This window comes from Chelonoidis abingdonii, chromosome 3 (genome assembly GCF_003597395.2).
Source record: "Chelonoidis abingdonii isolate Lonesome George chromosome 3, CheloAbing_2.0, whole genome shotgun sequence".
In the NCBI taxonomy this organism is placed as follows: Eukaryota; Metazoa; Chordata; order Testudines; family Testudinidae; genus Chelonoidis; species Chelonoidis abingdonii.
This window is the reverse complement of record NC_133771.1, coordinates 115,559,232-115,573,588: the sequence shown is the minus strand read 5'-3', so window position 1 is coordinate 115,573,588 and position 14,357 is coordinate 115,559,232. Positions and strand designations below refer to the sequence as shown.

The window sequence follows — 14,357 nt, the reverse complement described above, 5'->3', positions numbered from 1 at the left end:
GCAGAGTTTTACTAAGCAACTGGCTTATTTAAGTGGCTCGTGAAAACATCCGTAACGTAAAATCATTCTGCAGCAATATTTTTTTTTTATCAGAATTAGTCCTTTAATCTGTCTATTTTAGTACACGTGGTTGTATGTAAAGACACTACAGCTGGGCCCCATAACTATGACCTAAGAGCAATTTTAGATATGGACATTGAGTGGTGCTCTTCCCATTTAAACAGTTATCTTCTAATTTAAGTATATTCCTTCACTACTTAATGTTTAGTGTTAATATTTGGACATCTTTTCTTTTTCTTTTTTTAGTTGTGTATCTTCCGTTGTTCATTAAACAAACTACACCAATTACTCATCTTTATACTGCATTCCAACAAAAAGCACACCCCATTGCTCCTGCTCATTGTCTAACATCCCTAGAACTCCACTAGTTCTGCAACAATTACTGTGATTGTGATTGACAGTGTGACTGAAAATAAAGAGAAATCAAGCCAGAATGCAGAAAAGATCCATAAGCAATCTCATCAGTTTGATGCGATGTTTTCTCCTGAACATATAACATGCAGGAGTGGTGCCTGAGGAAGCACACATTTAAACAGATAGTACTTAATATGTAAGAAGCAAAGCCACCTGGTGTTTAGAAGCGATTCTGCACTGCAGCCAACCAGTTTAGCTACTTTACTGTAGATCTTGGCAGATAACTGTTGGCCAAGATACATACTAGAGTAATATCAAACTATTGATTTTTCCCCTTTTATTTGAGTAACTCTGCATTCTTTCTGTAGCCAGCCAAAACCCAGCTATACAAGCATTAGGAGATGTAAATCAGTAAAGCAGGCCAAAAGAAAAAAATGCAAAAATCACGGTCCCACTGAACTGAATGACAAAACTCTTATTGACTCTAATGGAGCCAGGATCTCAACTACGTAATTAAACTAATCTTCCAAAATACTTTCCAATGGTGGATTTCTGGGTCCCCAAAAATGGTCTGAACAAGGCTTGCCTAAAAGATGTCCAGAAGAAATAGTATATTTCTATATTTATGCCCCCTAGACTACCATTCATCCTTGAGTCTACTAAATGACCATATCGGACAAATGTCTAAATGACACCTCAGACCGCCTTACTCCACCTGGTCTATCGCACCTCTTTTGTGGTAATCTCTGCCTCATTAGGGATTGAGGCCAAAACCGGGGAATTAGACTTGACTCTCCATATGACAGGATAGAAAGCAACCACTAAACCACAACTTCCAGACTGCTTTCTGATTACTATAAATTACCAGTAGCATAGAGAAACTGTGCTAAACACATAAATTATACAGGATTAAATTGCAGTGGTCCTTCTAGTAACACGATACAATTTAAACAAAGAACACAATTCTGGGTCCAACTGATATTAAACACAGTTAATTCAAAACAGTCTCATAAAAGTACTGCCAGACATTTCTTTATTATGTGAAGACTAATAATCGTTAAGTGCTCTAATTATTAGTAATAGGAATCAAGTTGAAGAGAAAATTTGTTTTTATTCCTTACATCTAAAGCTAATGTTTCAAGAAATCCTTCCCTCTCCATAATTACAAATAGCTTTTGGGCTGGATGAGTGAATTAATTGTAAATATATTAACAGGTTACACTTCCTTTTTTTTTTCTTTTTCTGCAGAAACAAGAATTGTAACATTTGCCATGCACTTATTTTCACCAGTCACAACAACAATCACATCTTAAATGAGCACACATTGGCTATTTTCTGTTTTATACTAGTTTATTAGAAATTATGAGTTAATTGTACTAAAAAAACAGAACTCAATTTTTCAAGGAGGCCTTACAGTAATTAGGCTTACTTTTTTCATTAATATCCCATCTTGCCTTTTTTTAATCTAACAAGATTTAGTCTAGCCCTCATTAGCCAGAAGTATACTAACACAGGGTGTCAAGAGTGGGAAGTGAAAAATGCAGTAAAACTGAGGGATTGCTAGGGCTGTGGCAGAGAAATGGAGATGTAAAGATTAAAAGAAAAGTATTCAGCATTGAAATATAAATTGAACTGAACAGTCATTTCCCGGGGAAGTTTTTTTTTAGAATGAACTTGTGACAAAATAAATATCTTAATTGTGAAAGAATTATTTGTTTTTCCTGAGAGAACAAAGCCTTACCATTTGCCCCAAAACAAAGATCTTTTCTTCAGACAAATGGAGAGGTACATAGCTAGCATACACCACCATTTGTGGCAGTGTCGGCACTGGAGAGCCTAGAAGAGAGAACACTGCATCAATACTGCTTAGAACAGGATAAAAACAAAACAAGTTATGAAGCAGATAACAACAAATGGTTCTAATTTCCTGTGGAACATCATGTTCTCTAATTAAATTAGGATTGGAATATTTAATTGAGAAGAAGTGTTTGATAGACTCTCCACTGAAAAGGAACCATTTCTAGAAAAGCCCCATTGTTTTGGTCCAATGCAATTTAGTGCGTTAATATCTTTTAAACATTTTGCTTGCATTACACAAAATAGGTAGACAGGCTGCTTGTCAGAAAGTAACTTTAGCAACTGGTCCACAGGAGATATTCCTTTCTTCCCCCCCCTAAATGTTACAAAATATTGGTAGTGAGATGCCACAGCACACAATATAAATGCCTAGATAGATAAGAGAGGGTATGTCTCCACAACAAAATTATGCTGACATAAGTTATGTTGATGTACAGCCACTGTAGCAATTAAAATCGCTTTTGAATGTCCACACTGCTGACACAAGCATAATGTGTGGCCTCATCAGGAGAACTTGAACTCATTTAACTGTCAGTGCAGGGCTTTGTGGGATGGCTTCCGAAAGGTAGCAACAGTCGATGTAAGCAATGCAGTGTTCACACTGACACTGTGTCATCCTAACTACATCAACATTGACTCTATTCCTCTCATGAAGGTGGAGTTATTAAGCTGGTGTAGTGGGCAAGTTACATCGGCAGGAGCGACATTTTAGTATCTTTAGTGCCTTACGTCAACTTAACTATGAGGCAAGGCCTTAGATATGTAATCTGGATTATATAAATGGTCCAAAACCAACAGGAGCTATTTTTTCCTGTTTCACTTTCCTAGTCTGTGGGAGTGGGTGCTGTGTGTATGAACCAATTGACCATGGCCTGATTCCTGTCTTTCACGGGCATTTTTTGTTCATGTAGTGATGTGACAGAATATACCCGTGTTCACACCCCACACACTATTGTAATTATTTTTGTACAATTTGCTGATCAATAATATCATGGTAAAATGCATGTAGCAGTGTTATATGTGAAGCTATAAACATAAGCTGAAATCATGACTAAAAGTATGTTTTCCAAATAGTTTGGGGAGTGGCCAAACCAGTTCTTCAGAGACAAGAAGGCAAGCTGACAACTCGGCCAGGTGTAAAACCAGGCTGAAGGATCATTTCCTGCTAAGTGGTCATTCTTTGTCAGAAAAGGGGGTAGGGGTATAAATCTACATCTTAGCAAAGGAACAGAATGGAGTTTTCTTCCACAAAGACTGTTTATCGCCTTGCTCCCAGCTAGAAATGCTTCTCAAAGGGGGGACAGAACTATAAAAAGCAAGGGCCAAACACCCCCCACCCTCTCTCTCCCTGCCCCTTGCATTCACTGCACGTCAAGAGACAAAGCAGCCTTTGGACAGTTTTGTCAGTATGACTGCTGAAAGAATGTGGTGAGAAAAACTATATTAGATTCAAAGCAACTTAAGTTAGGCACCAATAAGTTATTTTTCTTGTAACCACTTCTGATTTTTATGCTTCATTATTTGTACTCACCTAAAATCTCTTTGTAGCTAATATATTTTCGTTATTGTTTTATCTAATCCAGTGAGTTCAAATTGAAGTGTCTAGGTAACCCCGTCTGTGATAACAAGTTGTGTGCATATTATTCCCTTAAAGGAAAATGGACTCAGTATATTTGTACTGTCTAGGTGAGGGATGAGCAGTACAGGACAAATGTTTCTGGGGGGAAATCTGTGACTGGTAGTGTGTTGAGGTCATCCTATGGTAATCTTTATGGCTGGTAAGAGCCATGGTGTGACTGGCTGGCTGGCTGTAGCACACACACACACACACACACACACACACAGTTGGGAACATGTTGGAGGCTGTTTGTGAGCAGTCCAAGTTGGAGGCTATAGCAGCAAGGCATTGTAAAGGGCACCCCAAGTTACAGGGCATGGGTGACAGCTATTCACTGGTCTCGATTGTACCCTGGTATGTCATTTCGATTTGCAAGATAGAAACGGATCCATTACCTGTCTAATTCTAGTGAGTCTCCAACTATCTACACTGACAGAAGTGTAGCTTTCTATGTGCTTTTAAAATCTGTCTTTCTGGAATGTATGCAAAGCTTTCAATGCTTTTCTTCAATACTGTAGAAAATCTTTGATTCTTGAATGTCCTTTCTGAAATCCTTTTAAATTCAACATCTCTGTAAAATTTGAGAGGTTGGTGAATGCTCCAGCTGGTCCTTAATATCTCTCTCCACATGCTTGTGACTCCCATGTGAGCCACAGCTGTTGTGTTAACTATGGGTTTCATTTGTTTAAAAGCAATAATGTCATTTGGGCTCGATCTCAGTCCCCTGCAGACGTATTGGACCTACTACAAAAGCAACACTAGCAGCTCCAATGTACATTACAGAACCGTAAATGCCACAAGCCAGACCAATTTCAGCTCATGTGAGAAAACATTTTACTCAAATAACCAGAACTTCAAATACCAGATGGAGCCTAAAGCTGCAAAACCAAGTCCAGATGGACTGTGAAACAACATGTATACAGGGCACTGAACAAATTATTAGAGCATGTAAATCATTAACAGATTGCTATATCATATCCACTTTAACATTAATAAAATATACTGACTGCTTTTAAAAATGAAACAATATGTGATTTTTTTTCACTGTACAAAAATTAAGGGGGAAATTTATTCTTCTGTAAAGTAGCATGAAATCAATGTCTGTAAATTTGGTTAAAATGGGTAACATTGCTAAATGTGAATTATTAGGTGAAAAGTGTTACAACCTACAGCATTAGTAAAATGTTTAGCCTCAGCAATGCCTATCATTTAGATCTGTCACTGAAGATTTACAAACTGTTCAGTCAACTGCTAAAGATTTGAGATCTCAGCAGTTGCACGGTTTTAGATCTTGCTGTTTTGTAAATTCATTCAGAGAACACTACATTTTGAGCAAGCTTATCTTTCTCCCCAAGGGAGCAAAAAAGCATTTAGAATTAACTCCGGAAAAATTTGTATATTAAAGAGAAGGGCCAAAGGGTTTTTATTTTCAGGATTTATCAGGATTTTCTTCTAGATCATTCTGAAATACTCACCTGAACACAACATATACCTGTAAGATTTTTAATACTAAAAATATTAGACTCTAATTTCAATCTGTGAGTGAAAACTAACTATTCTGCACAGATAAAAGGCAAACTGTAAGAATATCAAGGCTCTTTTTATACCTATTAACTACCTAAGGTACTTACATTTCCCCCATTATCAAAGTATCTGTGTACCTCAATCTTTTACTGTATTATTTCTTTCAATACACCTGTAACAGAGAAATACTACTATCCCTATTTTACAGATAAGAAACGGAGGCACAGAGAGACTGACTTGCCCAAGATCAGTCAGGAAGTCTGTGGCAGAGCAAATTCTCTCAAGTCCGATGCTAGTACCCTAACTACTGGAACATCCTTCCTGTCTGGGACTGTTAGGGCTATTCAGAAACAACAACAAAGATAAGAAATTGTCTAGAAGCCTAGTGGAGTTGTGCTTGATCAATAGTGACTGGAGCAAAGGACATAACTAGTGGGTGAAATCATTGTCACTGGAAAGTGAGGAGAAAGAGGAGATCTGTGAACTGTTGGGGCCTTGGTTTGCTAGAATCTAGATATTTCTAAAAGGTGGGAAGGGCCTCTGATAACCATCATATATAGAGCTGACCATTAATCTTATTTTTCAATATTTTGTCTTCCCAGCATTGGTTTTACCAAGGAGTCCTCTCTCATTCTAAGCAGTAATTATGAAAATTGCTGATCAATAACAAACAAGTGATTTGCATTTACCAAACATCCGTACATGAAGGCTAAACTTAAAATAAGTAGTTAAGAACAAATGATTGAATGGACTCATGTAATGAAGAAGATATTCTTTTGTAATTCTAAGAAGTAGAATGTACACTTTATCAAGAGTTGTTTTACAGCAATGTAGGAAGGATTCATGCTCATCTCAAAAAGTAAAGGAGATCAGTACCTTTGGACTCCTCAAGATCAAATGCGCTGTTGAGGGAAACTGCTGAAATGAAAGAGCAATTTCATGCTGCTGAAGGTGAGATAATGCCATAGCTGCACAATGATCATCTAGATCCCATTCCAAGACTTTCAGCAGTAATTCAGAAACCTTCTGCAATCACCACCAGCCTCATGGTTCTGAATCTGAATCCTTCCTGCACTTTCAAATGTCAGTTAGGACACGAACAAGGATCCGCCACCCCTGTCTATCCTGCATCACTCTTTACATGTCCTTTATGTTAACTCCCAGACATTTTCCCTCCTTTAAGTACCATTCAGAAGAGATTATTTAGATCAGACCCTTTATATGTTCCTCCAGCTGTCCAAGGGCATGGTTACCATTACAGATGCTCTGGATTCATTCTTAATACCCAACCTAGGCATTTCCATCTTCTTTTTTGATAACTTTGGAGATGAAGGGTTATTCAACTCTCTGATGAACCTCAGCATTTATAAGTTCATTCCATTTCATAACTAGTATTTTCCTGAGCCTTTGCTTTCAAACTAATGTCATTCAGGAGCAGTCTCTGTTCATCTCTGACACTCAAAACATAGCAAAGATCAATTGATGATTACGCCACTAAACTAAAAAAGACAAACACTTGAATTTATTAGGAGAGTTGCAACTTTCTTTTATGTTAACATGGTTTTCCATGCAGCACAAACTCAGCAGTTTAAAAAAAGTGAGCGAAGCACTTTGCCCTGGATATACTCTTTCAAATAACGTTAAATGTGAGGGCCAATACTACATGTGGTAAGTGAAGAAAAAAAGAAGACCCAGAATAATCAATACTGAAATTAATACAGGATGGTTGGTCAAACAAACAATGTTTCGATAATGGCTAAGAGCATTCACACAAGGAAAATGTCTTTCTCCTTAATGCTATTGATATTATGTGTGAAAAGAAACACAGATAATATTATATGGTGTTCAGCACACTACTTCAACCTCATTGGGAATGAAGTAAGATCTACCACAGTATTAAGTACCCTGAAAGTTCCAAATTCTTCTGCAATCACAGCCATAGCTGATAAAATTAAAAGGGAGAATAGATGACCCAGCTTTTCAATGTTTGTGAAGGAGATTGTGTCAGTCTCCTATATACATATATTGGAAAATATGGGAAGTAAAATTATAGAAAACAGGATTACTGAATTCAGGACTTTGTCAAAAACATTAAAATTTAATACTCTCCTCTTCTTCACAGCCAACCAATCTTACATTTTTTACCCACCTTACAGACTCCTTCTTTACAAGTTTCAGATTTTATCATACCCATTTACTAAGTATCTGAACATGTATCCCTGACTGGGACTTTCAGACTCAGCTCTGGTTCTTTTCACCTTGCTAATGCCTCCACAACATGTTTTAATTTTTCCCTTGGGCTAGCTTTCCTAGTTCTTCATTCTTGCAGCTCTTTAGATGTCTTGGGTTTTTGATACCTGAAAATTCAGGATATGATAGCTCTACTGATTTGGCTGAAATATACCACGGATCACTGCTTTTCAAATGATTTCATTGTCCCACTAAATAGTAACAACAGCCCTTTTTTCACTCTCATGGAACAAAGGTCTCTCACATGTATTATGATTGCATTTCATCTGGTCTCTGAAGTAGGCCTGAGATCAAAGGGTACTTTGGTTCCACCAGACATGGAACTGGAATCAGTTTCCTCCTCCATTTTGTCTTCACACCCATTTTCCATTGTACACCACCAACTGTCTCTTCTCCTTTAACATAATAGCAGCAAAGAAAAAGTCTTCTAGAAATGTTGCCTCTTGACCACTGTTTGGTGATTCTGCCTGTCCTTTTATTGATCTAATAAAACCTCCAGTTCCAGTTCACTGGGACCTGTTTCTCCCCTCCTTTCCATATTTAAACATACCATCACACTATTAAGACATTTGCTTTTTTCTTTCCATAATGTGATTTAATACTGCCTTTTGCTGGCCCAGAAGTGAGTCTGTTACACTTCCACAACTATTAAACAAGAAGAGATATTTTTTCAAATAAATTTTAAAGTTTATAGTTCTTTTACTCCACTAACAGTGAACATAAATCAGATGTCAAACTAACAAGCTTCCTGTTGGTTGTTGATGACAAACAACTACACATAATACCTTCATATCTGCGTAGAAAACCAAAATCAAAACAACCAACTGATTAAATTCTACAAGCATTTATAACTTACTCTCAGTAAAGGACTGAAGGGAAGTTTGAATGTCTGTAGCGATTCGTGCAAAATGAGGTGCCGACTTGTTTTTTTCTTTTTCACCATCTCTACTTTTCTTCTTTCCAATTTCTCTTTGTTCCAGCTTATCTACCAAACAGAATAAAGACTACATCTTTTCTTTTCCTTGTAATGCCTTTAAATCATGAAACCTCATTGTCTTATCAGTATTTCAGGTAAGCTTTTTAAAAGAAAAAGAGTAAAATTCTTGCTCAGTTAGATAAGTAGAATAGATTGAGAAAGCACAGTAAAGACAAAGGCTGTGTTTTGTTTTTTACATCAAGACAGAAACCTGTAAAAATCCTAGTGGAGACAAGGCACTGTAGTTTTTACATTAATGGACCTGATCAGGGGAAATAGGCAAGCTTAATTCTGGCACTTAATTTTTGAGTGCTTGACTTTCTTTCCTTGACATAGACAGAGAGAGAGAGGTGTGTGTGTGTGTGCGTGCGCGCACGCACACACCCCATGATGGGTCACCTGCAAGGATGGAGCACTTAAATCCACCACACAGACCTGTGCCACTTGAACTAATAGAGAAACTGATAGCAGGAGGAGGTTGTTATACTCTGTGTGGACTAGCACTCGAGGAAGATGGGACACTTTCCAAATGGGTTTGCTGGCACCAGAGGAATAGTGAGAGTCAGGAACCTTGATTCTATTCCAGATTCTGTAAAGAGTGTGCTTTCATGGGCACATTCTCCTTACCTAGCCAGTCCAAGCCTCCACTTCTCAGGCTTTTAATACCATTCCCAGTCTTTTTATCCCTCCCTTCTCCCCTTCCCCACCAAGTCCTAATTCCCCACATCCCAGATCTTCAATCTCTATCTTTCCACATCTGTGGTCTCTGGTCGCTCCACCCCCATGTCCTTGATCCCTATCCCTACAGGCTCCCAGTTCCAATTTTACTTGCCAGATTCCTCATCTGATCTCGCTCTCTCCCCATCTCCATTGCCCTCAGCTTCTTGGTCACTCTCCTTGCCCAGTCACTCCCAGTTTTCCATCCCCACCCTGGGTCCTCATCAGATCCGTTTCCACTGACAACTGCCTCTGAGTCTCCACCTGATTCTGGATCCAGCTTCCAGTCCCAGTCTCCTTGTCTAGCCTCCAGTCCCCTCCTCCCCCCAGTCACCGCAGACTCCTTGTCCCAATCAACTTCATCTGCTCCCTTCCCACAGGTCTGGCTCTTGACTTCTTTGCAATTGACTCAGGCAGCTTCATTCCCCACACTACCTTAGTCAAGCAGGGCGACCAGAAGCCATTCTAGCTATAGTCCTGCTAGGCAGCTACCTAGGGTGACAGATTTCTGGACTGTTGCCTATAAGTGCAGAATTGGCCCAACAGTTCCTCTGTCATCACAGAGGAGCAACTAGGCCAAACCTGAGTGATTCAACTGTTTTGGCCCAAATTTTCCAAAACAATTCAGCATGAGCCACAAACCCAGAATGGAAAATTTCATCCAAATGGTTAAAGTTTGCCAAAAATATAAACAACTGAAAATATGGTGGTTATAATGGGAGTTATCAAAAAACCTTAATTATAGATAATCTTATCAACCCCATCTAAAATAATATCAACATGCAAGAGTTAGTCTCATAGGTTAATACCATATTTCCATTACTGATACAAATCCAAGACTTCAGAAACTGTGCACTTTGAATGTTCAAAAGCAAATAATTTAAAAAATAAGTAATATATTTAAAGGGTGAGATTCTCTGTTGCACCTTTAAGAGGCACAGCACAGAACTCACAGCAAAGGGGTGATGGGACTAAGGGCTTGGCTACACTCGAAACTTTAAAGTGCTGCCGTGGGAGTGCTGCTGCGACAGCGCTTTGAAGTGTGAGTGTGGTCGCAGCGCCAGCGCTGGGAGAGAGCTCTCCCAGCGCTGCACGTACTCCACCTCCTCATGGGGATTAGCTTGCAGCGCTGGGAGCCGCGCTCCCAGTACTGCGGCACTGTTTACACTGGCGCTTTACAGCACTGTATCTTGCAGCGCTCAGGAGGGTGTTTTTTTCACACTCCTGAGTGAGAAAGTTGCAGCGTTGTAAAGTGCCAGTGTAGCCAAGCCCTAAAATGGCTTGAAGCCAGTGCTGTGTCCTCCTGATTATCAACTGTTTCAAGGGCTGGAGTGGTCCCTGTTGTAATTTAGATAGAGGCTATGTTACAGCAGCCTCCCTGGGCTGCCCTACAGCGGACAGTGCTGCTCAGGATCTCTGCAACCCTATGCCCTCAGTCCTGTCTGAGGAACAGCTGTGAAGCTTCCTATGTCAAGGCTGGAGAGAGGGTCCTCAGAAGGTACCTGAGGCTATTTTCCACAGTTCTTGAACAATGGGAATTCTCCCCCGGCTAGATCCAGGGCTTTTCAAGTTCCTTGGCTTTACATCATTCTGGCTCTTTTGCTCAGTGCGCAGGGACCAGAGAGGGGCTAACTCAGGATCTCACCCAGTATCTTTAAGTTTAGGGTAGGCAGTGAACACAGGATTCAGTCTATAGCTTGTGCTTTCTTATAACATACAGAGTTGTTGCAGAACTACACATATGTTGTACTGTAAAAACTGAAGCTAACAGAAATAAGACTGAGATCTAAACATTGCAGAATGACACTGTGGAATAAGTGCATTAATAAACCTGGAACATTACTTTTCTATTTAAATTCAAATGGGATTTTAAAGAAAATTGAATTCCAGAAATGTTAAATATACTAACTTACCTTCAATACCATGAATAGAAAAGTTATAGTTGCATTTTGATTTAAACCTATATGAACAGATTTTTATACACACTCGCATGTTCACAAAGATATACACAAAAACACTGCTATCTTCCTTTCCTACTTTATAAAAATTAAAAAAAACCACTTTTGAAATGGCATGTTCATGTTAATTTTAGTTTTCTGAGCTCTTACAAGTAATCACCACCTTGTAACACCCATTATGAAATAGATAATGCTGTCAAGCTCTTGGTCAGAATTACGCTGGGTCAATCACCTAAGGGCAAATTGTAACCTATATACTTGTTTCTTTCTACAAGGAACACGTTTTTATGGAAATGTCCATATGCTAAACAGTGAAACAGTGTTCTGCCACAAATGAATCAAAGGGAGGAGATACTTCAAAAAAATTAGCCCCAAACCCTGCTACCACTTTGGTCAACAGTTAAAACTGGACTTACTCTGGATTTACACTGGCATCACCAACAGCAGAATTTGGTCCAGTGACTTCAATGGGAGCAAGACTGGGCCTATAGAGTAGCATACAGTGTAACAAAGTAGGATGTGCTTGAATGCTGAGCATTATGTTATCGTTGCGTATCTTCAATTTGAAAAGTTTTTACAGTATCAGGAGTTTCCTACCTTTGCCGATTTTCTCAGCCTTCTCTGCTTGCTTACTGGCAACTGGAATTTCATTTTTTAACTCAGGCCCTTTGGTCTCTTTAGCCTTCATATCTGACAGAGGATTTTTCAGTTCAGGAGTTGTGTCATTTGGTAGCTTAAATTCTGGCACTATGTCTTTTAAAAAGATCCAAACTTTATCCAAATATTCAGGCCTTAAAAAATACATACAATACATCAACATTACTTATATTTGCTACCGAACAAGGATTTCTGCTCTGAATCTGACAATTTGGAAAAGTAACTGTATTATTTCAGATAACAAGCACACTGCTGTATTTATATGTTTTCATGTATAATTGTCAGAAAAACAACAAGAGTTGGCAAGAACAGGGTTTGTGCCAGGCATTATAGACAGACCGCTTAGTGGAGCCAGCACATCAAGGAATAGTGAGCCATCCTGTGCTCAGGCTTGTTAGGGGACACTGCTGTGGAAGACCTGATACTTTACAACTAATGGGGAAATCTTCAGTAGATCATTCTGCAACACTAAAACGATAATGTAGGATCTTAAACTGAAACATAGAGTAAACATCTTAATAAGTAAATCCTGATTTTGTAAAAAAAAAAAAAAAAAACACCCCTCCAAACGTCCTTCTAGCTGCTCCTATTCACCTCAATAAAATCAGCTCCAACAAAGACTGTCTAACAGTCCCTTGATATGATGGCAGCTGTTGTGCTGGCTCCCCATAGGGGATCCTTGCATCCAGAAATAAAGTAAACTCTGATTAACTGATGTGGAGGGGTCAGGGGAGTGGAGGGAACCTGAACTGATCCCCACAGTAACTGCATGAAAAACTTAAAACCATATCCCTCAACAGTTTATTGTGCAACAAGCTGTAGCCAGCTCTGTGTTACTGCACTCAGCAACAGTGTAGTACTCATTCCTATTTGCAAAACAAACAAAAAAACCCCAAAAACAATATTCAGGGTCAGATTTGCAGACACTGGCTTTCATTGCTGAAGTAGTAAATTGCAGATGCAATATGACCCCTGTAATTTAGGTCACTTGGATGTCTAAATTTCTGATCTGCAGGCATATTCTGGGGCTTAAACAGCTAAGTACCTGGTAACCTAAATTGCAAGCACAAGCAGGGGCCCTAAATAAGACCAGACTGAAATTTTGGCCCCTTACGTACTATTTACTATTGGAATATTAGTCCATTTAATGTTTAACTGTTTCTTTTAAAATACATTAACTAAAAGGCTACCAGTTGCAAAAGTATTATTTCTTTTACAAAAAGAGCCTACTACACCATATATCTCAATCAGCCACTCAATAAAAGGAGGATGTCAGACTAATTCTCTGTTGCAATGGCTGTTCAGAATGGACTTGAATATGAGCTATCAGGGAGAGGGGGCTGGGAGAATGGGAGCAAGAGTGTTATTAAATGAAGTTTAGTATGACTGTTTAGCTTGAAATAAAAGTAAACAAGTTGCATCAGCTTGGAAATGTGAAAAGAACAGTCAGTTGAACTCAACCTATTTGTTTCTAGTTACATATAGGATTTCTTGTGTTTTCTACAATAAATTCAAATACAAAGTGATGCTACTATATATTAAAATAATCTTTGCCTGTCATACATCAGAATAAACCAGACATACCTAGCAAAGTAGACTGTTTTCATTGCTGGGTTCAATATGAGTTAAAAAGTGTAACTAAAAAGAAATATCATCAGCTCTAACCTTGGTAATAGCTTCACAAGTGTCAGAAATGCTTGCAGACATAAATTTAGCAAAATTCTTCAGAGACTGCAAGCTTCTAATTTCCAAAGTCTTTAAACACACATCTCCCCACTTAGAGTTAAGAACCTGACCTTTCATAAATTGATTTTTAAGGCCCACATCTCAGTTCATCTAGGCTCTTTGAAAAATAGTATTTAATTGCTTAACAGAAGAACTCACTGGAGAGGAATAACTTCTGGCATCCATCCAGTAAGTGCATGGAGAATTGTGAATTCCTCCAGCTCTCGTTTTCCAGTTTCATGTATACTACAAGAAATTCAAATATTAAAATATTTATAGTTAAGTAGAGCTTGATACAACTCCCATGGAAGTCAATAGTCAACAATAACATTAATAGAGGTTAGATCAGGCATACAGAGATTAGCAAATTACTGTAAAACAAGCTATCAACACACAGAGCAGTTTTGGATGTTCCTGAATCCATTGCTGTTAAAGATCTTCCAGCTGAAGTTTCAACATTTTCAGCTTCATTGGCTGCAGCTAATTCTCTTTTAAATTTATTTAAAGTGTATAATATAGCCTTTTAAGAAAATCTACTACAATTAGCACTTGTTTCTCATAGACTCATAGACTCATAGGTCAGAAGGGACCAATATGATCATCTAGTCTGACCTCCTGCACAAGGCAGGCCACAAAACCCTACCCATACACATTTATAACA

The 14,357-nt window shown here is 38.6% G+C and overlaps 1 protein-coding gene across 4 annotated transcripts in view; it reads right to left on the bottom strand.

Moving 5' to 3' along the window:
• The window catches only part of ADGB (androglobin), a 236,172-nt gene that overhangs the window by 149,441 nt on the left and 72,374 nt on the right, over nt 1-14,357 (bottom strand). For all 4 annotated transcript variants that reach the window (XM_075064028.1, XM_075064027.1, XM_075064029.1 and 1 more), the window contains 4 exons: nt 13,856-13,942; nt 11,912-12,105; nt 8,520-8,648; nt 2,156-2,250 (listed from right to left, as the gene is read on the bottom strand). In XM_075064028.1, the coding sequence (XP_074920129.1) occupies nt 2,156-2,250; nt 8,520-8,648; nt 11,912-12,105; nt 13,856-13,942 (505 nt within the window). The remainder of the gene's footprint in view (nt 1-2,155; nt 2,251-8,519; nt 8,649-11,911; nt 12,106-13,855; nt 13,943-14,357) is intronic.